This window comes from Callithrix jacchus, chromosome 6 (genome assembly GCF_049354715.1).
Source record: "Callithrix jacchus isolate 240 chromosome 6, calJac240_pri, whole genome shotgun sequence".
NCBI classification, from domain to species: domain Eukaryota; kingdom Metazoa; phylum Chordata; class Mammalia; order Primates; family Cebidae; genus Callithrix; species Callithrix jacchus.
In genome coordinates, this window is record NC_133507.1 from 96,364,392 (window position 1) to 96,386,973 (window position 22,582).

The following is a 22,582-nucleotide window of genomic DNA, read 5'->3' on the forward strand; positions in this document are numbered from 1 at the left end:
CAGGTGTTTTTTAAAGCGTTTATTTCTGTTAGTTACATACATTAACACTTCATAAAAGCTACAGCTCCAGGTTTCCAGGTCTGCTGGGCAACCCAGAGTTAATTATAATCAGATTTAGGAAATATTCAAAATAAATATTAGAGTCGTTCATTTGCTCACAAATATTTATTAAGCTACGCCTATGTGCCAGATATTATGCTAGATACTGAGATGTTCTCTCACAGTTCTTACATTTAAGAGTTGGTTCCCTTTCTCGCATATCTGACTACACATTAAAGAGTGGTGCATTTCCCTCTGGATAAATAACAGGAACTCCTTCACCCCTATGGATGCACTTACTGTTTGTAGACAAGATATTCAAAGAAAAAAAAGACGAACTTAGACTTCTCTAAAATTTCATAATCACAGAAAGATATACTGACTTGTATGTGTCAGAAAAGCAGGTGGGGACTGCATAACCATCCATGGAAATAGAATCCAGACCCATTTCTGAATTGAGAGTGGGCCAGGGGAAAAGGGCACAGTGTGGGTAGCAGGACTGAGAAAATCCCTGAGTTAAGACAAATGGAAAGCTGCCACCTTCCATTCTCCTAAAAACAGAGCAAACTTGTCCCTGAGCAGATGCTGTAATCTGGCCATGAAATAAACACACACGGTCCAGTCAGCAGCCCAGATCACAGCCAGTGAACCTCGGCCAAGGTGCACCAGCCTGTCCCATTTTGCCAGGTGAACCAGAAGCAGATGCCGGTGCTGTGCTTCTGGTACAGCTGCAGAATTTGAGCCAAAGAACTCTTTTCTTTATAAATTACCCAAGTGCAGGTATTTCTTCATAGCAATGCATAATGGACACCTGTTTTATCTTCACATCCACCCCCTGAGGTAGGTGTGACTCCATTTTACAGATAAGAAAACTGAGGTTCACAGATATGAAATAATGAGATAATGATCAGAATGAGGGCTTGCCTCAGGACAGCCTAATTCCCCAATGCCTCAATGATACCAATCAGAAGTCAAGGATCTGGGTAGAAAAAAGAAACCAAGGATGAAGTTCAGAGTTTTTCATCCCTAACACAGTGGTTAAAAGCCTGACTTTGGAGCCAAAATCCCTAGGTTTGAGTCCTAGCTCTGCACCCGTTTCCTTATCTGTAAAAGAGTGACATAAACAATGCTTCAGCTTTGGGGTTGTCAAGAGGACTTAATCAGTTAATATTTATAAAATGTTTTGAATACCGGCTGGCACATAAGAACGGCATAACTGCCTTTTAAATCTATAAGTAAAATAAAACCTTTCACTGGAAAATGTTCTCATCCTTCCCAAAGAAATCTCTCCTCAGGTGACACAAAGCTTTATTGCTTTATCCAAGGGGTCATGAGAGCACTCTCCTCTGGGGTCCGCAGTCCCACGGTCAGCATGACTCAGTCTGTCACAGGCACATCATCAGTTGGCATAGACAGCGGGAGTCAGTCACCTGTTCTGTAACTGAGTCTAATTCATCAACTGGCTCTCCAGAGTTCTGAAGAGTGCCAGAGGCCAGCCACGCAGAAGGGGGCAGTCATGCCAGCGAGAAGTGGCAATGCTCGGTATAAAGAAATATTCCTCAGATATAAAAGATCAATCTCCCCCATTTATAGCCTCTTTGCCTAGAGCCTGTGTCATCAGCCAGCTAGAATCTGAATAGAATCTAGAGTAGCATTTAACCATCACTAGTAATTGTAGTTGGCCAAGCACAGAAGCCCTGGACCTCTAGTGTAACTTAACTCAGGATTTCTCAACTTTGTAATTCTTTGTTGTGATAACTGTCCTTGCATTGTAGGATGTTTAGCAGCATCCCTGGTCTCTACTCCCTGAATGACTGCAGCAATTCTCCAGGTGTGACAATTAAAGATGTCTCCACACATTGCCAAATATCCCATGGAGGGACAAAACTGCCCTGATTTGAGAACCAGTGAATTCAATTAGGTGCATTCTCTCAACCCTGCATTCCCCATTGCCCCCCTGTGGAGACATGGAGATAGAACTGTGATAGAGGGGTTATAGGATAGGAAATGCAAGAAGAGTGAGAAAGGCCCACTGAATGAACTTGCATCATGTGTGACTTCCATTCACTGGAGGGACTGCTACAAACACAATGGAAAGGTGCAGGGAGGGAAGTCTGACTTCCTATGGGAGAGCTAACAGAACATGAGCCAATGCAGCTGGGTTCTCAAGAGACTACTGGACATAGTCCTCAATCCATAGTTACTGGTGACAGTCATTAGTGGACCACACTCTAGGTAGGATACAAAGTTGTCATACTTACAATTAAGAAGATATTCTCCCTCAGTTCAAATTACAGTGACCAGTAAATATGACTGACCTACTATCTCTTGTTGACCCCATCTGCCAAAGATTGACCTTCTGTGACTGTGGGACATGGAGTGAATAAGGGGATTCATGATGATGAGGAAGGATCACCATCATCTCAGCAACCTCAATATTATCTTCTACACTTATTGAACCCTTTTTATATGCCAGGCAGTGTGCTGAGCACTTTACATGAACTAATTCATTTGATCCTACCAAGACAATCTGAGAAGCATGTGATCATCCCTGTGCCTGTCTTACAAATGAATGAATCACAGCACAGAAAGGCTAAATAATTTACCAGAGGTGATTACAGACCCAGGACTCAAACCCAGTTTCGTTCCAGGGCCAAAGGCTCTTAGCTACCATGCTTCACTGCCTCTTAAGAACTACAACGGACCTGCCCACCAGCAAGCATCTCTGATCTGCTCCTCCTGAATCTACTTGTTAGGGAATAACCTCTGGGATTTTTGCCATGTGTTTGTGGGAAAACATATACCCACCACTCTTAAGACTCACTCATGTCCCTGTCCTGTGTCTACCTGACACAGTATCACTAAACATCCACCAGTTGACACTGGAGACTACCAAATACATCAAGTGATCCAAGATTTTTTATTAAATTAAGAATTCTTCTAGATCTTCTGCCTTAAAATGAAGATGTAATATAAGGCTACTAAAAACCTTAAATACTCCAGGCACTTTACCTGGGTAGGCATGTGTTCTCTCCCAATATGAAAGAAAAAAGTTCACTTTCAACTCAAGCAGCTATCTGAGTCACCATTTCAAAGAAGCCAACCCAAGGTTAAGGATGTTGTTAATAAAACACACAGGACAGAAATGATGCCAAGCTATCTGTATCATTATACAGCACTTGGCACATTAGGTATGTATTATGTAAGTGAACAAATAAATGAGTAAAACAAACTACAGTACTCTCACAAATAAGGCTAAAGAAATTAAACCTTTCCAGGCAATGAAATTACTTTGCATCTTTGTATTTTACTGTGAAACCTCCAAAAACTATTAACAGCCTTATCACAATTTTCAAGAAATAACAGTCTGGCACAGTGGCTCACACCTGTAATCTCAGCACTTTCGGGGTGCTAAGGCAGGTGGATCACGGGTCAAGAAATCGAGACCATCCTGGCCAACACAGTGAGGCCCCGTCTCTACCCAAAATACAGAAATTAGCTGGGCATAGTGGTGTGTGCCTGTAGTCCCAGCTACTCAGAAAGCTGAGGCAGGAGAATCACTTGAACCTGGGAGGTGGAGGTTGCAGTGAGCCGAGATTACAAAACAGCACTCCAGCCTGGGTAGAGCGAGAGTGAGATTCCATCTCAAAAAATAAAATGAAGAAATAACAGTACTTTTGTTTGTGTTTTAACCTTAATGGTAACCCTTTTATTCAATACTGTACAAAGAATTTCCATAGTTTAATAAAAATGAGAGAAAAATATTTCTCCAAATTCTAGTATAGTATTTAATATTTTTCATTGTTTTATAGCTATTATAGTCATAAAACGTGTCCTCAGCAAGATTATCATTTTCAATTACTAATGACCTTTTAAAATTCTGTTTGTGCTTCAAAGCCTTCACAAAAAAAATGAATCCCAACATCACTACCACAATTCTGCATTCCTAAAACTTACTGTACATGATGAAGATGAGATCAAAGTAGCTGAAAACATTTAAAATGTCTCCCTGGGGAAAGTCGGCTTTGGTTTCTATCATGCCGGCATTCTTTGACAAATGGTAAGGTCGATTAAACGGCATTGGAACAGGTTATTTGACAGCTTCCATGAAGTTTTCATTTCTAGGAAGCCATGGCATTAATGGGTAAGAAGCAGCTGGAAGGGGCTGAGAGACATATCCTTGAGCTGGACAGCCAAGGAGCTATAACTGCTAGTCACAGTTTTCTCCATCTCTGGAATCCAAGGAGATGGGATCTCGGTAGAAAGGAGGGCCTTGCTGGTGGAGTAAGGTTTATAGATCTATCAGCTAACACTGTGAGACTGGGTATAAACCTTCACTTTCCAGATAATCAAAATCAATCAATATTTGAGGAATTACCAAAAATGCCCATGCTTCAGAGTTATGCTGTCCACTACCCCATTTTTCCTGGAACATGCTTCTAAAGCAGTGGTTCTCAGCCTTGCTGTGCATCAGACTCACTTTGTGCAGTCACAGTTACCAGGTTGCATCTTAAAATGCACTAAATCCTACTCTGCAGAGTCTGTCAAGGATCAGGACACAGCCAACACTGAGATCTACTGTGAAGGTGCAGCCGCCATGATACTATGGCACAGAACCAACCATGCTCAATGAGCAAGGTCTTACAACTGAACTGCCAAAAATAATTTACATCTGTGCCTGCTCCTAAATCAAATCCCTTTTCACCATGGCTGCCCGAGAGGCAGAGCGTGCACGACAGAGCCACAGAGCAGCTTCACTTGCTGCTCTGGAGAAACCGGCAAAGACAGGGCGTTAATGAGAAAGGAAGGTGCTAATGAAAAAAGAATTAACCTCAACCTCTTATTTCCATTGACTGTCAGGAATGTCAAATTTCATCAATTATATATTTTTAAATTAATTTTAGAGTGACCTTTCCAAAGAAAGATAATATAGTTACAAACATAGTCTATTTATTATGCACAAGGACATTCAAAGCAGTGCTATTAATAAAATAGTGTTGTTACAGATAAGAACTGGAAATTACCCAAACACACAACAAAAAGATTAAATTACATTATGTCAGCCATTCGTAAGATAGAATAAATCACTAGACTGTAAACTTAGGGAAGGCAGAGACCAAATCTGCTTGTCATCTCTGTTTATGGCCACCAGCTATTAATATCAGGAGTTCAATAAATATTTGTTAAGTGGATGGATAAAAAAGGAAAAGTGTACAGTCATCAAAAATACCTAATGGCCTAAGAAAATGCAATATCTTAATTTTAAAAAGCATACATACATGTACATAAATACACATATACACATATGTATGTATCACATTTTTTTAAAAAGAACTACAGTGAAATCAAAATTTTATCTGCTAAGATCTGTACTTCGAGGTAAAGAGTATATTTATTCTTTATGTTTTCTCCATACTTCCTCATATGCTCTAATGTTACATAAAAATTCACATTATTTTCAAAAGCACAAAGACATTGCTATTTTAAATATACATATATATTTATGTATATATAAAATTAAATATACATTAAATATACATATATATATATATATATAAAACAATGAAATGTGCTTTTATAGATAATGCCATCAGTACCCTAAAGTCAGGTAAGGCAACACTCAACAGAAACATCTTAGTGACCCTTACTGCCTTATCTCATTTGAATTTTAAAGCCACATGTTGGATAATTTGCCTGCTCCTGAACTGAGAAATGTGGCTTCCACCCTGTGGTTGTCCCAGGCAGCAGATTCTGGACACAAAAGGGCATGAAACAATCATCGCCAAAGTCGAAGAGCAGCTCAGATGCTCAGTAACATTGACTAGCCTTCTCTTCTGGATTAGAACTACAGATATAAGCTGTCACCAGAACTTGTACCCAGAAGTGATTGTTTTTCCTGAGGTGTTGCAGAGGGTGTCATTACTATCAGGGAACTTTCCATGTATCAGAATCTGGTAAAAGATCTTATCTTGGCCTGTTGATGATATTAAGTGCTTTATGGAAACTGTAAACATTCAGAATAGAGTTCTTAGGCTCTTCTCTGAATTTTCCTAACACAAAGCCAGCTGCATGGAATAGGATCCAAGAATTTTAGCCTTTTTTATAGAAAAGATAAGGAATCAGAGAAGTGCTGAGAGGTCGAGCCTACTGTCATCCACTGTCTCCCATCTGACACCAGGGCCCAAACCTTCCTGTAGGGCTGCACACTACTTCTTCCTGTTCACTGTACCATGCCAGAAACACTACCACCATCAATGCCTTGATTAGATAAAAGGCGAACTTGGGCACACCCAGCTTATATTACAGCCCACAAAGGAAAGCTGTATCTTTTGAACAGGACAATGACAACCACATCTCCTAGGTTAGGAGGGTGTGGCAAGCCTGCCCTCTTCTGAAGCAGAGTGTATTTCCTCTTATGTCTGTTCAGGCTCCGCCCCTGTAAATGCTAAGTACAGCTACATAAACAGGTTGTGGAAGGCCTGTGTGCAAATGCATGAACAATGTCAGATCTACATGAACAGTTATAGTTGGGTGGTAACAGATGCAGGTACATTCAGGCCAGAGTTAGTGATAATTAGCAAAGAATGTACTTTAAAAATCTAAGTGCTGGTTGGGCACAGTGGCTCACACCTGTAATCCCAGCACTTTGGGAGACTGAGGTGGGAGGATCACTTGAGGCCCAGAGTTTGAGACCAGCCTGGGCAATACAGTGAGATTCCATCTCTACAAAAAAACCTTTTTTTGTTGTTGTTTGTTTTAAATTAGCCTAGCGTGGTGGCACATGCCTATAGTCCCAGCTTCTCTGGAGGCTGAGTGGGCATATGGCTTGAGTCTGAGAGGCAGAGGTTGTAAGAGCCATGATCACACTATTGCACTTCAGCATGTGTGACAGAGCATGACTCTATCTACCAAAAATAAAAATAAAAATAAAACAGAACGAACAAAAATAATCTAAGTTAACCTAAGTGCCTTAATAAACTTTGTCATTCGTAATTCTTACAACAAGGCTATAAGGTAAACTGATATTATATTGTCTGTTTTACAGAAGAGGAAGTGAGCTTTAAGATGGTTGGTGACTTGTTCAAGGTCACACATCAGAAAGAAACACAACGTGTTCCCTCACAACAGAAACACTCTCAAACTATCTTCCAAAATAAACAATGGTTCCCATGTCAGGATTATGTATAATAGCTACTTGGAGCCTCTTGGATGCAGAGCCCATAGGGAATTTCATCTCATTTCCTGCTTCACTAAAAACATTACTGTGATTTTCATATGAGTCCCAGCTGTAACTGTACCACCGAGCATCACAAGAGTTCTGCCAGGAGCTGCTGCTATTCATTCATGGCTCCTACTATGTGCCAGGCAAAAGGTACTAAGCTCTGAGGCACAGCGGGGAACAAAAAGGACCAAAGTCCTTGTTGTTTCAGAACTTACATTGTAAGTGGGAGAGACACATGATCAGCTCATACAACAAATACGTGATGCTAAGTAGCTTGTTACAAAGAATGAGAATCACAGTGGGCTTGGGCCCTGTTTTGTGAAGGAGGGAAGGCTAACTTCTCTGAAACAGAATGGAATGGGCTGTGTTCTAAGAAACTTTATTTACAAACAAAGAAGGGAAAGAGGAAGAGGTGGGGGAGAGAGAGCAAATGCAGAGGCTCAGAGACAGGTTAAGCTCAGCCACCACCCAGCCGTCTTGACCTAGAAGACAGCTGCAGTGCCTTAGTAGACTTGAGAGGGTGCAGAGCTTTTTGGGTGTCCACAGCAGCATGAGGTCTAGCCAAGCACTTATGACGGCAAAAGAGCACCAGGACACAGTTGGGAAGAAGCAGAGGGTCATAGAGAGCTATGGCCACCAGGTAGCGTCATTCTAAGCCTTATCGTCTGAACATGGCAATGATAATCACACTGAGATTGAGACTCCAACCCCACACATGTGCATGTAATCCCTCCTCAACCCAGACTTGAAGTAGTAGTGCTGCATGAAAGGAAAGGCCATAATGACTGAGGAGTAGAAGAGCGAGCCCCTTATTCTGAGTTTACTCCTCCTTTGTAAAACATGGTCTTCCTCAGACCTCCTGACTGGCCTGGGCGTGCTTGTGAACTTGGTCTGGCTTTGATGAGGATACTGGGCGGGCTGGACTCTACCACAGGATAGCTGGAAAAGTCCCAAGCCACAGAGAGGCCCATTTTTAGGTTCCAAGCTTTTTAAAGCAGAAAGCCCTTTCTTTAATCACACCAGCCACGTCACTGCAGACTAACTGAAGCCTTCTCAGACACACCAAACAGCCCAGCTGTTTTTTTCCCTACCAGTTTCACTCCAAGAACAGTGTACTTCCCTCAAGGGCAGGGAATTTCTACTTCAGCAACACTGGTTTTCCACATTGCCCCAGAAGAGTCCCAGTCCTCCCCTCACCCGCCCAAAAAAAAGAAAAGAAAAACAGTTCCTTGACCATATTTCCATATTTATAGGAACAGAAACACAAACAAAAAAGGTGAAAAAACAAAGTAAAAAACCCTTTACATGCTTGCTTCTTTAATGAAATTCAACCTGTTTTTCTTTCTTTTTCACAAGAGAGGTGGAAGGAAACACTTGCAAAAGCTCTCATCTGAATCTCAGAACTCTGTCTGAATCTGCAACACAGGGCAGCTCCTACCCTTTCAGAGCAATCTGTGGCAGCCCTAAATGGTGTTAACATCTTAGGCATAGCATCCTAAGCCAATGAGGGCCAATCAGAAGCCCAAAGCAGTTACCTCTCCAGTGCCCCCGACCAGCAACCAAAAGCCCTATGCTAGTTCTCCAATCTCAGTATGTGTCTCCTTAAGGAAATAACAACTTCCTTCCTCCCATAGAGAAAGCAGTGAACTACAGGGTGAGGCCGAGGTCTGGTTTACCCATAAGAACATCCATATTGATACTAGAAGCCGCAGCCTACAGGGTTCTGCATGAACTGCAGGCTTCTCCCTGCCTCAACACCTTCCATGCCACTGCTTGCTCACTTCATTCTAGCTACAGTGGCCTCCCTTCTGCCCCAGAGTGCAGATGCTGGTCTTAGGGCCTGGCATATACCATGCCTTTTCCCTGGTACGCTCTGCCTCCCTCTCTCTTCCTACTGTACCTGGATGCTCCTTGGTGTCATTCTGGTTAAAAGACCAGAGATAGGTGACCTTCCAGGGAAAGTAGCCCCTCAGATATTTTAAATCCTATCCCCATTTTTCTTCCTGAGTGTACTGCTATCTGATTTTCTCTTGTTTATTATTTCTTCCTTCCAAAGAGAATAAGGCATCTATGAGAGCAGGGCCTTTGTCCATCTTTTTCCCCACTGTATGCACGAAACGTAGGGACTATTCCAGCCAATGACACAGACACTTCCTGAAGTACCAGGCTTGAAAGACAGAAGCCAAAGGTCCAGTCTTGGACTAAGTAGCTCAGGGAACTAGGAGACAGGCAGAAGGTAGGTAAAGAAGAGCAGGCATGCAGAACCTGAAGGTCAAGAAGAAATCAGGCAGCAGGCAAAGGGGATGTGGGTTAGGGGTCGGCAGAGAGAAGCTGGGAGCCCACAGCTGCTTGAGCCTGCACTGGCAGCTTTTCTAGGGCAATGCCCCAGCCCAGAGAAGCCAGGGTTAACAAGGCGTGGATGGACCATGAGGGGAAATGTCACCTCGCCTCAGGTTTCTATTACTTTTCATTAGAGAACACAAGTGGACCAGGTCTGTCCTGTTAGATAAGAGGTGACCACTAGGGATCAGAATTTGGGTCAGGCTGTTAGAGACAGAGATCGATTCACCTCAGAAACAAGAACAGCATTGACTTGGGTGACTGGCACCATCCGTGACACAATTACCGAGACATCACTGGCAGGCATGGCCCCTGCCACAGTGGCTGGGAGATGCAGATGGGGCTGACCTGTAGAGGGCTCTGGCTCTACACATGGCTGGGAGGCAAAAGCCAACACATTCCTCTCTGAACTGACAGAGTAATACACAGAAAAGGCCTCCACGCCGCAAGAACAAATACACTGAATGTTCCACGTGGGCTGCCCAGGAGATCTTCTGGGTATTGCTTTTGAGTTACCAAATCCCAAAAAAAGTTCAGAAGTCACTTTTCAAATCACCAAAACAAGGATGGGTTGGGGCAGGGAAGATACTCTTCAAGTTCTGCTATTGTTTGAGTACTAGTCACAAGTCACACTAACAGCCAACAAGAACACAGTATCAGGCACCTGACACACAGCACCTCACTCAAGTGTCATAGTCCTTGGTGAGAGGCACTGACACCCCACTTTAAAACACTTTTGTGCTTCTAGGGCCTAAGCCACAGAGAGAGGATGTGGCAAAGACAAACCAGTTGGCTCCAAAACCCACTACAACTCTTCACCTGTCCCTTAGAAGCAGCATTTCTAGAGGCCAGAGAAATGCTGCATTTGCAGGTGCACCTTATGAAGATCGCATGAGCGAATCCAAACACAGGTGTGAAAGAGACCTGAGACACACACATACACACAAAATCCAGTAGATAGAGACACTCACCCAAAGACCATCTAGGTCAGAGACTGATAAACATTTCTGGTAAAGAACCAGACAGTAAATATTTACGCTTTGCAGTCTCTATGGCAACTACTCAACTCTGCCACTATAGTGCAAAAGAAGCCACAGACAGCATATAATCAAATGGGCATGGCTTTATTTACAAACACAGGTACCAAGGAAGACTTGGCCCATTCATTGGCCATGATTTGCTGACTCTGCCTTAGACCATGGGAGTCCTGGGAAGTAGTTGAATCAATAAGGACTTTGATCAGGTGAGTATTAGAATAACCTATAGTGACTGCTGATTGATGGATTCAGAATGTTTCAGATGTTTTATGAAATAAATACTGGAATTATCGTGTTTCTATGTTATTGCAATTGTTACAAACAAATGGGAGTGGAGGTGTTCCAACAAAACTATTTACACGATCAGACAAAGGTCTGAACTGGCACATAGGTCATAGTTTAGCGAACCCTGCTACCCTGAAATTTCTAACCAGAAATTCTAATAAATCAGCAATTATCTAAAATTAGCTACTACAGTCCTTCGAATACCTACCGTAGACCCATTTATACTGAGAGCCTCTGATTATACTAATATGTGGATGAGAGAAAGAAGGAATTTTTTCCTTCTTTTAGCTGGATCCATTCAAACGAGACACAAATCCCAGCCATACCGGATCAACTCTTCACTCTTTTGAAGCAGATATGTAGGCAGTGCACTGCACATAGGCTGCATTTATGGCAGAAAAAGAGACTGCAAACTAATGGCCCATGCATCCCCATCACTGTTCTGTCAGCCCAGTTATACCACTGAGAATCCTACAGTCTCTGAACCACCATGTGACATTAACTGCTAGAGCTGTCTGCATGTCACACAATGTTACTGATACTGGCAGATTCCCGGAGGAGCATATGTCATCAGAATGGTTCTCCAGTTTTCTAGGACTGGCCCTGGACTATACCAATCCTTAGTACAATCCTCTCGCTCAATGCAACTTTTCGGTGCCAGAACTAGAAACCAGGGGGAAGACTAGGCTTTCAAGTTTAAAATAACTGAAACCAGGCTGGGCACAGTGGCTCCCAGCACTTTGGGAGGCCAAGACAGGCGGATCACCTGAAGTCAGGAGTTCGAGACCAGCCTGGCCAAAACGGTGAAACCCCAACTCTACTAAAAATACAAAAATTAGCCAGGCATGGTGGTGTGCATCTGTAATCTCAGTTACTCAGGAGGCCGACACAAGAATCGCTTGATCCCAGGAGGTGGGGGCTGCAGTGAGCCAAGATTGCACCAGCCAGGGCAACAAAGCAAGACTCCATTTCAGAAACAAATAAAAAACCTAAAACCAGTTATCTGCTTGTGAACATCCTTAACAAGATGGTGTCAGATAGCGTCTGTGGTTTCCACTCTTAGTACAGTAGTTCTCCAAGGTTGCAAGAAGGGGACAATTATCACACATCTAAAGACATTTTGGCTGTTACAACTAGGGAGACAGTACTGGCATCTAGTGCATACAGACCCTAGAGATGCTGCTAAAATCCTGCCACACACACACAGCTACCATAATCAAGATCCATTTAGACCAAAATGTGAATAACACCAAATGAGACACTCTGTCTTACTGGGAGGATCTCACCATATGATAATCCCAAATACCTCAAAGCACATATATTTAAATCCAATTAAATTCCAGAAACTCAACTCCAAAAACCACTTTGATATGTTAAGTTGATTAGATGAAAGAGAAAACTAGCAGTTTGAGTTAGAGTTGCTGATGTGGCCTGTTTGATCGTTTCTTTGTTGTTTTTAAGAAAAAGACAAATTATTTTGCTAAGGTTCATCTATGAAAGGAGTTAAGTGGGAATAATAATTTCTACAGTTTCTTTGAGATGCAAAGTCCTATGATTACAGGCACATAAGGTGGCTGAAATTCTAACAGCTTATTCTGGGATTTTTGGTAACTTAAAAAATAATATTTCTGTGAGGCTGAAAAGCTAAGACCAAATTATTGTCCTTTAAAATGTGGGGACGCATTCCCCATGAAATTTTTAGCAGTACACAAGAAATAAAAACAGCCAAAACAACTGGATAAATTGAAAGCCTATACATTTGCTATTTGTGGGGCTTCTTCTTGACCATGAAAAGGTTTGACAGACTAGGAGAAACAGGAGAAAATTACCTGAGCTATACCTCTTCCCCTTCAAAGCTGTAATATCAAATGCAAACAACCAGAAACTAAAACAGCATCTGTGTTACCTGCTATGTCATATACATTGGTAACACTAATAGTGACAATCAGCTTTATTTTCTGTTGGTTTATCTAAACCACTCTGGAAATGTTACAGAGGAAGTATGAATGAGCAATTTTAAAATGCAACTTTGGGAAAAACTACCTAGTTGTTTTTCAGTGTAAGCTCCCACAGTAGTCTCATTTTTAAAATCCATCAGTTCAAAAAAGGTACCATTTTATTCAGATATATTAAAAGCCAATGCTTACATACACTTTTAATAGATTAAAACAGAGAGTGTGATTATTTGCATAGTAAGAATTGGAAAAAAATTTCTACAATGTTCCTTAAAAGCAAGCATCTTTTAATAAATATATAATATATACACAAACACAAGTGTATAAAATTTTATGTATTTTTTAAAAACAAGGGTTTTTTCCCCTTTTGGGATGAAAAAACTGCATGTGTAACTGAGTATTATTTCCTGTGCTTGAGCTCAACCTGCACTGAACTGAACTGTTGCTGTACATTTTTGGGAATCATGATTTGAACTCTGCATACTTCAGGGTAACTTCCTTGAGTGTGTCACAAAACAGAGCTCCATTTTCTCCACCTCACCCATCCCCATTCTTGTATCCCATCTATACTATCATGGAGACCACTTCAGTGAGACCACCAAAACCTCAATTCAATGATCAGACTCTGTCACTGACAACAGGTCATCTTCTACAGACCAAGTCTGCTCTGCAAAAACAGCATGATCTAAATTCCATTTGCAGCAGTTTTTGTTTTCTAAGTATTTGTGTGTGTATATATATATTTTTGTGTGTATACATAAAATATCAGAAAAATATACACTAAAATGTTAATTGTGGTTATTGCCTGGAGTAGACTTATGTGTAATTTTTTTCTTTTTTTTGCTTGTCTACAGCTTCCAACGTTTTCTATATTAAGCATAAAAGAAAAGTAAGTTGTATTCCATATGTGTATTTTTTTTGCTCTGTATGATTTTAAAAAGCATTCTGAAAAAAATTCTTTTAAAGAAAATCAACAGGTACACAAAGATTCCTTTCAAAGAGAATCCAAGTAGAAACAAAGGCAAGAAGAGCAATAGAATCTCAAGAAGCCAAAGGTTAAAACTCAGCAGCATGCAAGTGCCAGTGTCCTATTTATCAGCTGGAGGGAGGCACAAAATTGGCTCTAAGATTTCTGGCTTCCACAGAACATTCCTTCCTATCTTCATCACCTCACCCCTACCAGTCTTAATTAAGTTTTGTCTAGGGAAAGATAAGGAGAATATTTTTCAGCATTCCCTGAACTCACTCCTACATGAGATTACATGGTTCCAGAAATGTGTTCAGGGAGATGGAGCTAGCTGCAAATACAATCAACAGAACCCTAACTATATTAACCCATTGATTCCAGGGGAAAGTGTCTCTGCAATCACCAACTCAGAGCACCCAAAATGGCATTGCTTTAATTTTCTAGAGGTGTCCCTCTGTGTGCAATTCACTGCTTATGAAGACAGTGGCAAAGGACACTTGGTCCATGACAAGACCATGTCTGGGAGCTTCTGGGGCCATTTTAAGGCCAAGGCACACATTAATGGAGAGGTCCCAGTAGCGCAGTGCTTACCATAAGCTGTCATGACTCCAGCATATGGACCATCCACCACATTCCTGTTTTCTTCTGCCAGCGCCTTGATGTACCTTTTGCTGAGGTCCAGGATCTGCTCACGCAGCATGGAGCTGCTTTCAGGCTGAGTTCGCTGCTGGATGGTAAAGTGCAGAAGCATCATACCCCAAATGAAGCCAAAAGTCACCAGGAAAAAGCCCAGCTTCTGAGAGGACAACTTCCACGGAGTAAAAAGAGCCATTGCTCTCCAGCAACTTAACCTGTACTTGGCTCTTAACGCATAGAAGATAGACACAAATTCATGGTGTAAGTTGAGTGTGAGAGTCCGCTGGTCTCACTCTGGCTCCTGTGTCAACCGATTTCCTTTCCTCTCTCCCATTCTGCTGTGAAGGAGAAGAACAATTAGCAAAGTGGTCACAGCACAATACAGAAAAATAAATCAGAAGCCATGTTCTCACTTGAATAGCTCTAAATACAATGTCAACTCTTCAATTTGCTGTCAATATCTTATGATTCGGGATCTGTAAGCTGAGGGGAAATCTGGCTAGGCAACAAGAAGCTCAGCAAATATGCAGGGGGAAGTGTGTGTCTGCATGTGTTAACAGGTGTAGTGGGGCTGTTCCAGCTTGGACCAAATGCAAAACAGGAAGTTTGTTTTGCGAGGTGGGGAGGAGACAGAAAGATATTTCACTGAATGTCAGCAAAAACTCAAGCCGAGGGTGGAGTTCTATCACTATCAGGCACTTTTGTGTGCTTGTAACTTAAGCTTACAAAGTCATTATTATGTGCTTCTGGCAAGGACTAGAGCACGCAACTGGTGAGGTGAGCAAGAAAGTGGATGCCCCCTCAGGGTAACTAGACAATAAACAGGTAGATTGCCCCATCTTATTTGAGCATGGCCAGCTTTCATTATCAGTGTTTAGAGACGAGATGGCTCCCTCAGGGCCACCAGGCAGCCTCTTTCCGTGCACCAGCACAGAGAAGACGTGCCAGAGGAACAAGCAGTGGTATTGCTGTCCCAGCTACATGAGGGAAAGCTACACCCCACTGCTCACTTGCATGCTGCAGCACAAGAAAGGTGGAACACCTGGCAGGCAGATTTTCTGTGGTTCTCACTTTCACTCCCACCATGAGGCAAAACGAGACATTAAAAGGCAGAGTAGTTTCAATATTAACGCAGCCAGATCCTATCTAATACTAGCACACATCAGGCCATCCTTCTCAATTAGGCTTCCCAACAAGTAGGACCTGAGCATAGGTTTCAAATGGTTACCAGTATGCCCACCCCTTCAGCCTGAGTCCTAGACCCAATACCAGTCAGCTTACAAATAGCGCCATTTTCTAAGTGCAGTTCAAGGGAGAGGCTGAGCAATGATCCCAATCCCTTATAAGGGACTAACCCAGGATGTACTTCAGAGTGTACATATATGCTTCAGTCAAAGGATTCTTCTTTGTAAGCAGCCCCAAAGAAAATGGTAGCAGGATCTTGAAGCAATTAGCTTTCAGTCTTGAATCACTGTGGGTCTGCCTCTTACTGTTTTCCCCTTGCCTATCAACAGAGTAACCAGTAGTTGGTAGTACTACTATTAATGAAAATAAATTATAAATTCTAGCTGTGTCCCAGACATTATGATAAACAATCTTTTGTGGCTTAGCTCACTGAATCCTCATAGAAGTCCTATATGGTAAGAAGTATGATTATCATCTCTGTTTTATGAGAAACAGGAGAAAATAAAGGCAAAAGGTGATTAACTTGGCAAAGGTCAGCCAGCTATGCAGCAGAGGACTGATCATTTAGGCATGGCCCAGGGGTTATTAAACCATGCCCCACCTTCCCTTCCTCATCCTTACTCCCCCAAAGGCCTCTTTGTATATGGCAGAGAATGGTTTTTGTATGCTTAATGGGTCATGAAAAGCAATAAAGAATATGTAACAGATACCCTACGTAGCCCACAAAACCTAAAATATTTACTATCTAACGTAACAGAAAAGGTTTACCAACCTCTCAATTCTAAACGAGTGGTTCTCCAAATGTGGTCCGAAGCTAAGTAACGGCAGCATCACTAGTGAAAAATACCAATTCTCAGGCCCCACCCACACCCACTGAATCAGCAACTCTGGAGATGTGTTAAAGCCTGTACTTTAACAAGACTCCAGGTACTTCTGATGCACACTCAAGTTTCAGAGTCCCTGACCAGGCAGCCTGATTCCAGACCCATACATTCCACTACTATTCAACACCACCACAATACCCATTACAATGATGCTCAAACTCTGTCCTGTACTATTTTATAACGTAAGTTCCTCTGCCCCATCACACCCCGCTCTCCCGCTACATACCGGCTGGTCTGCTCATCACCATAAACCCTGCACATGCTTCCTGAGGCGCTTCCCAGTCTTTACTAGGCTGCTCCTCCCACCCAGCTGGTGCATGCGTGCTCTCTATTATGCTGATAATCAAACCGAGCCTGTTTGTCAGGCCCCAGCTCATCCCACCTGCCTCAGACCACTTTTCCTGGGGCTCCAGCCTGCAGTGCTCCTTTCCTAGTCTTACAACACTTCTGACAATGGAATACTATTCGACCAGAAAAAAGGAGAAATCCTGTCTTTTGCAGCAACATGAATAAACCTGGAGAACATTATGTAAAATGAAGTAATCCAGGAACAGAAAGGCAAATACTGTATAATCTCACATGCAGAAGCTAAAAAGTTGGTATCATAGGAGATAACACAACAGGTTACTAGGGGATGGGGAAGAAGAGAGGGCGGATGAGGAGGGAGTGGTCAATGGTGACAAGTTAACAGCAGGAGTAAGTTCTGGTGTTCTATTGCACAGCAAGGTGACTATGGTTAATAATAATGTATATTTCTAAAAGAAAATTTTAAATGTTCTCACCACAAAAATAACTATTTGGGGGTGACGTGCATGCTAACTACCCTACTTTGATCATTTCACAATGTATACATGCATTGAAACTCACATTGTACTCCATTATTATGTATAATTCTACCAAATTTTTAAAAAAATTGTAAAGGGCAAATAAAGGAGTTAAAAATACCCGTCTACTTTGGATTGTTTAAAGTTTCTATGTGGGACTCTATGACATCCGTTAGGGAACCCCCTCAGCACAAACACACTTTCTTAGAGAAAGACACTGACCACAGCGGCATAATAAATTATCTGCTTAGTGAATACGTTGCCTAGGGCACTACAGCACTTTATTCAGTCCTTCTAACTTCAGGCTAAACAGCACTTGCCCTCTTTCCTTCCTCCACTCCTCCTCCCAGTCTGTATGAGCATGGGCTGCCATCAGGCCCTGGTGACTGAACAGTGAACAAGATGGAGTTTCCACCCCATGGGTCTGACACTTTGAAAGCCACACTGCTAACCAGGTGCTGCACCTAGCTCCTCAGGAATTGGCTTTTTTTTTTTGGATAACCCACATTCATTACTTAAATTTACCCCAGAGCTGAAGGAATTTTCCTAGGGCAAACAAATGAGGTGCTATATCAAAAAAGATGATTTTATTTCACTATTTCAGCAAAGAATCGCAATCACAGGCAGGAATTAGCTGCCCACTTTCAGACAGGAAAACCCACTCTACTTCCTCAATTAACCCTACTCAATAGGCTGCTCAAGCTGTGGCAGTAAAACAAAGAAAAGATCAAGGGCCAGGAACCGAACGATGGCTTCCTTAGAAGTTAGAAGCCTTCTCCTCCACCCTTGCCTTGGAGAGGATCAGACCCACCCAGATGGTGTACTAGATGGGTAAAGAGATGGCCAAAAAACCTCAGCCTAGGTAAGATTATTCCAGTTCAGAGACATGCAAATTTGAAGCAAAAATCCCTAGCTATGAAGAGTTCAAAGTATAGTTCTGATTAATGAGGGCCCAGATTTTAAGTGACTACAGAACTACCAGGAAACTTCTCTTCTCCAGTGGTACTTAGAGCTTGAAATAATAGAAACTATATCCGCATATACACAGCACACATAAAGAATTACAGTAGAATTCATCTCTATAATTCCTATTAAGACAACAGAACTTAAGACTTTTCAAAAGCATTATTCAAGAGACACCCCTATCTCTTACAGTCACAGGTGGACGACGAGGAGGAGAATGAACAGCCATCCTCACACAGAGTCTTGGTGCCACAAAATGACAATGAGGATCATCAGGAATGACCAGACAATTAACGGGGAAGCCCTAGACTAACAGTGATCAAGAAGCTGTTGCTGGAGCTAAGAGAATGTTTGCCTCCAGACCTTTTTTTTTTTTGGACAGAGTTTCACTCTTGTTACCCAAGCTGCAGTGCAGTGGCGTGATCTCGGCTCACCGTAACCTCCGTCTCCTGGGTTCAGGCAATTCTCCTCCCTCAGCCTCCTGAGTAGCTGGGACTACAGGCACAGGCCACCATGCCCAGCTAATTTTTTGTATTTTTAGTAGAGACGGGGTTTCACCATGTTAACCAGGATGGTCTCAATCTCTTGACCTCGTGATCCACCCGCATCGGCCTCCCAAAGTGCTGGGATTACAGGCGTGAGCCACCGTGCCCAGCTTGCCTCCAGACCTTCTAACAGCTGAGTCCTCTAGCTAAGGGCATCCAATGGGCACAATGGGACTATACAATAGATATCAGAAGACCTTGTTGCCAACCAGAGTAATGATGGCTCAAGGCCATGATTTCATCAATTCAACTCCAGAGAAAAACGTGTGCACCAAGTCAGTTGGCAGAATTTACCACCTCAATATGCATCCCCCACCCCATCCTCCTACTTCCTAAAAGAGTAACAATCACCTCATTCCTCCCACTCACTCCTCAACATAACAAAATCATCTTCCATCTTTCTAAAGATAGACAGAAATCTCTGGCAAAGAAACGTGTCAATTCTCCTGCTTTAAAAAAAAAAGCATATGAAAAGATGCTCAACATCATTAGTCATTAGGAAATTAAAATCAAAACCACAATGAGATACCAACTTCACACTCATAAGGACATACAGATAAGAACAAGTGTTGGTGAAGATGTGGAGAAACTGGAACCATCATCTACCACTGGTGGGAATGTAAAATGGCACAGCCAGTGTGGAAAATAATCTGGCAGTTCCTCAAATGGTTAAACATGGAGTTACCATATGGCCCAAACAATTCTGCTTCTAGGAATTCTCCCAAGAGAAACGAAAATACACGTCTACACAAAAACTTGTACACAAAAGTACTCAGCAGCAGTACTCAGCAGCATTATCCATAATAAACAAAAGTGAAACCAGCCCAGTGTGTATGGATAATGAATAAACTGAGGAAATGGATAAACAAAACTGGCATATCCATGCAATTAAATATTATCTGGCTATAAAAAGGGAATGACCTGACTATGCTACACACAGATGACTCTTAAGAACATTATGCTAAGCGACAAAAGTCACAAAGGACCATATATTGCATGATTCCATTTATACTAAATGCCTAGAATAGGCAAATCTGTTAAGACTGAAAATATTTTAGTAATTGCTTAGAGCTGGGGTATGGAGAATGGAGGAAATGAAAGGTGATAGGTAAGGTTTCTAGGGTTTTTCTAGGGGATAACAAAAAGGTTCTAAAATTGTGTTGATGGAAGCATAATTCTGTGGACATACTAACAGCCATGGAGTTGTATACTTTTAAATGGGAGGATGGTATGATACGTGTATCATATCTCAAAAAAAAAAGCTGTTTTAAAAAAAAAAATAATAAAAAGCAAGTCCACCTCTAAAGCTGTGGGGAGAAGGAGAAGTTCTGCTTAGAGCAGGCAGATGAGTCCTCATTGGCCCAGCACAGCCAACCCCAGGCTAAGCCAGCACTAAGGGCTGCCCATGGGCCTAGCAACAGAAGGAAATCACAGTGATCTACTTCGAGTTCACCATATCCGACTGCTCTTATGATATCTGGATCAACCTCAATGGCCCCTCTTCAGAAGGCTCCTGGCCCACCTCGTCTGGCAAATGCCAATTTCTCAGCCCATCTGAGAACACTGAGCAGCAGCCCACTTCCAATGGAGTGAGAACCAGACCAATGGAACAGTTCCTCCAGGTGGCCATCCAACATCCCTGCAGGCCCTGTTTCTTACATAAGGGTCTGCCTCCTCAGAGGATAAACAAAGGCAGAAATACCCATCCGTTCAGAAGCAATGCTAGCTCCAGGCAGAGATTCGGTCTTTTCCAATAGTCCCACGGGACAATTCCATCACAGCTCAACGGTGCCACATTCACATGGGACAGCGCAACTCTAACTTAGTGGTTCTCAGACCTCTTCTGTCCACTGCATACCACCTGAGCTATTTCATATTCATCTTTAAATGGTGGCTAGGGGGGCTATCTTTAGCTTCATCCTGTGCGGTAACCTTCAAGAAATTCTAAGTCTGCTGTCTCCACCCAATTTCTTTGGAAAATCCTACTCACATCTCCAGCCTCCCATCTCACCCCACCTCCCACATAAGGGCTCAAGGGCTCCAGGGCTCCCTAGACAGAGGAGAGAGAACTCCTCTTCCTTGGAGTACTCACACAGCAGCATTCCTTCTGAAAAACCGTTTATCTACTGCTCTTATCTACTGTCTACAGGACAGTCCTGTTTTGCCTGTGGACTTTGTGAGGCCCCCAAATACAAGAAATGCTGGCAATGGCCATGCCTTGCACACAGAGGCTGGTGTGCATTAAATGTTTGGACACTTTCACAAGACAAAAGGACAGGATGGTGAAAATGTGGTGAAGAAATGCAAATCAGCAAAGACCTCCAAGACTTCCTTCTGGTATGAGCCATAGAACCTGGGCATTCTGACACTACATTTGCACCTTAACCTGCTGCAAAATTTTACCTTTAGTAGTGAAAAAAAATCCCTTGAAGAGGCAGGGTTAAACTAAAGTGGATATGATGGTAGTCAGGTATTAACAGAAAAGAAAATTGGAGAAAAACACTCCAGAAAAAAGTTCTGGCAGGGGGCAGGGCAGTGAGATTATAGGAACATGGAGAGGAAAGCACCAGGGAACGTTTCTCAGAGGCCACTTGTCTTATCACTTTTGTGCTTAGAAGACAGCAGGACATGACACCTGAAAGGCTGACAAGGAGGAACTGAGAGAACCCTGCATCAAAAACCTGAAAATCTTTAATCTGCAGCTGTTCTTCACTGGCATTATGTGGAGTCCTAAGTATGTCCATCTCAGTTTCTGCATGTATAAAATGGAGAACATCCTTGAATCACAGAACACTGCTAGACCCAGAAGAGTAGGGGTGAGCCACCAAGTTACTGGTTCTCAAACTGTGCTCCAAAGAACATCAAAGATTCAAAGATACTCCAGAGGTTCCACAAATGTTTCATTTGTCTTTTGGTTTTGTTTAAAATACGTTTTTAAACATTTGCTTTTTTAAAAACAAGTTTTGCATGCTAAATCCTAAGATACCAGAGACAATCAATATATATATCAATTGATACTGCAGAGGATCAGCAAAACTGCCTTGGCTACTTCCGAATCTGGAGTTTAAGCTTCAAATTTTCACCTTACTGGTCACAAAATTAATGCTTAGTAGTGGTCTAGTTATGTGTATTTTAAAATTCAGGCCCATTTATCTATTCATATGAAATTGTATGACAAAAACACTACCCTAATCAAATCCAAGGTGAGAGTTGGTCACACATCTTAAGGTTCCAAGACTGATTTCCATGTTATAAGTGACAATTGTCTTTAGATGTTAATAATTCAACTTTTAAACAATTTCTACTACTTCTCTTTCCAGCCTCCATCTCAATTTACATTAAAAGCAACTTCAAGTGCTTGGCAAATTATTTTTTAAAATAGCCACTCCCCTTCATAATTGGATGAATCTGGGCTGCTTCTACTCTGAACCAAAACACAGTACAGAAATCAACTGGGTGCTAACCTTGCAATGACTGCACAACATCTTCTAAAACCCTCAGTTTTGTGCTCACCACAGAACCACATCTCACTGGTCTAACAATCAACTTTAAAAGGAAACATGATAAATTAAAATGTATAAAATAGCTTTTTTACAGACTTTCGGAAGACTACATCTGGTTTTGCTTAGGGATCAAATGCAAATCCTCAATTTTCAGAGGAAGACCCTGAGGCCAGAAAATGTTATGTTTTCCAGTTAGA

At 42.1% G+C, this 22,582-nt stretch overlaps 1 protein-coding gene across 7 annotated transcripts in view; it reads right to left on the minus strand.

Annotated features, from left to right (window-relative positions):
• The window catches only part of MGAT5 (alpha-1,6-mannosylglycoprotein 6-beta-N-acetylglucosaminyltransferase), a 326,791-nt gene that overhangs the window by 186,132 nt on the left and 118,077 nt on the right, over positions 1 to 22,582 (minus strand). For 4 of the 7 annotated variants that reach the window (XM_054257690.2, XM_008998990.5, XM_078327939.1 and 1 more), the window contains one exon: positions 14,437 to 14,816. In XM_054257690.2, coding sequence (XP_054113665.1) covers positions 14,437 to 14,677 — 241 coding nt within the window. In that variant the 5' untranslated portion in view covers positions 14,678 to 14,816. Of the gene's footprint in view, positions 1 to 14,436; positions 14,820 to 22,582 lie in introns of all 7 variants that reach the window. The other 3 variants (XM_078327938.1, XM_035305064.3, XM_002749493.7) reach the window with 1 other exon arrangement.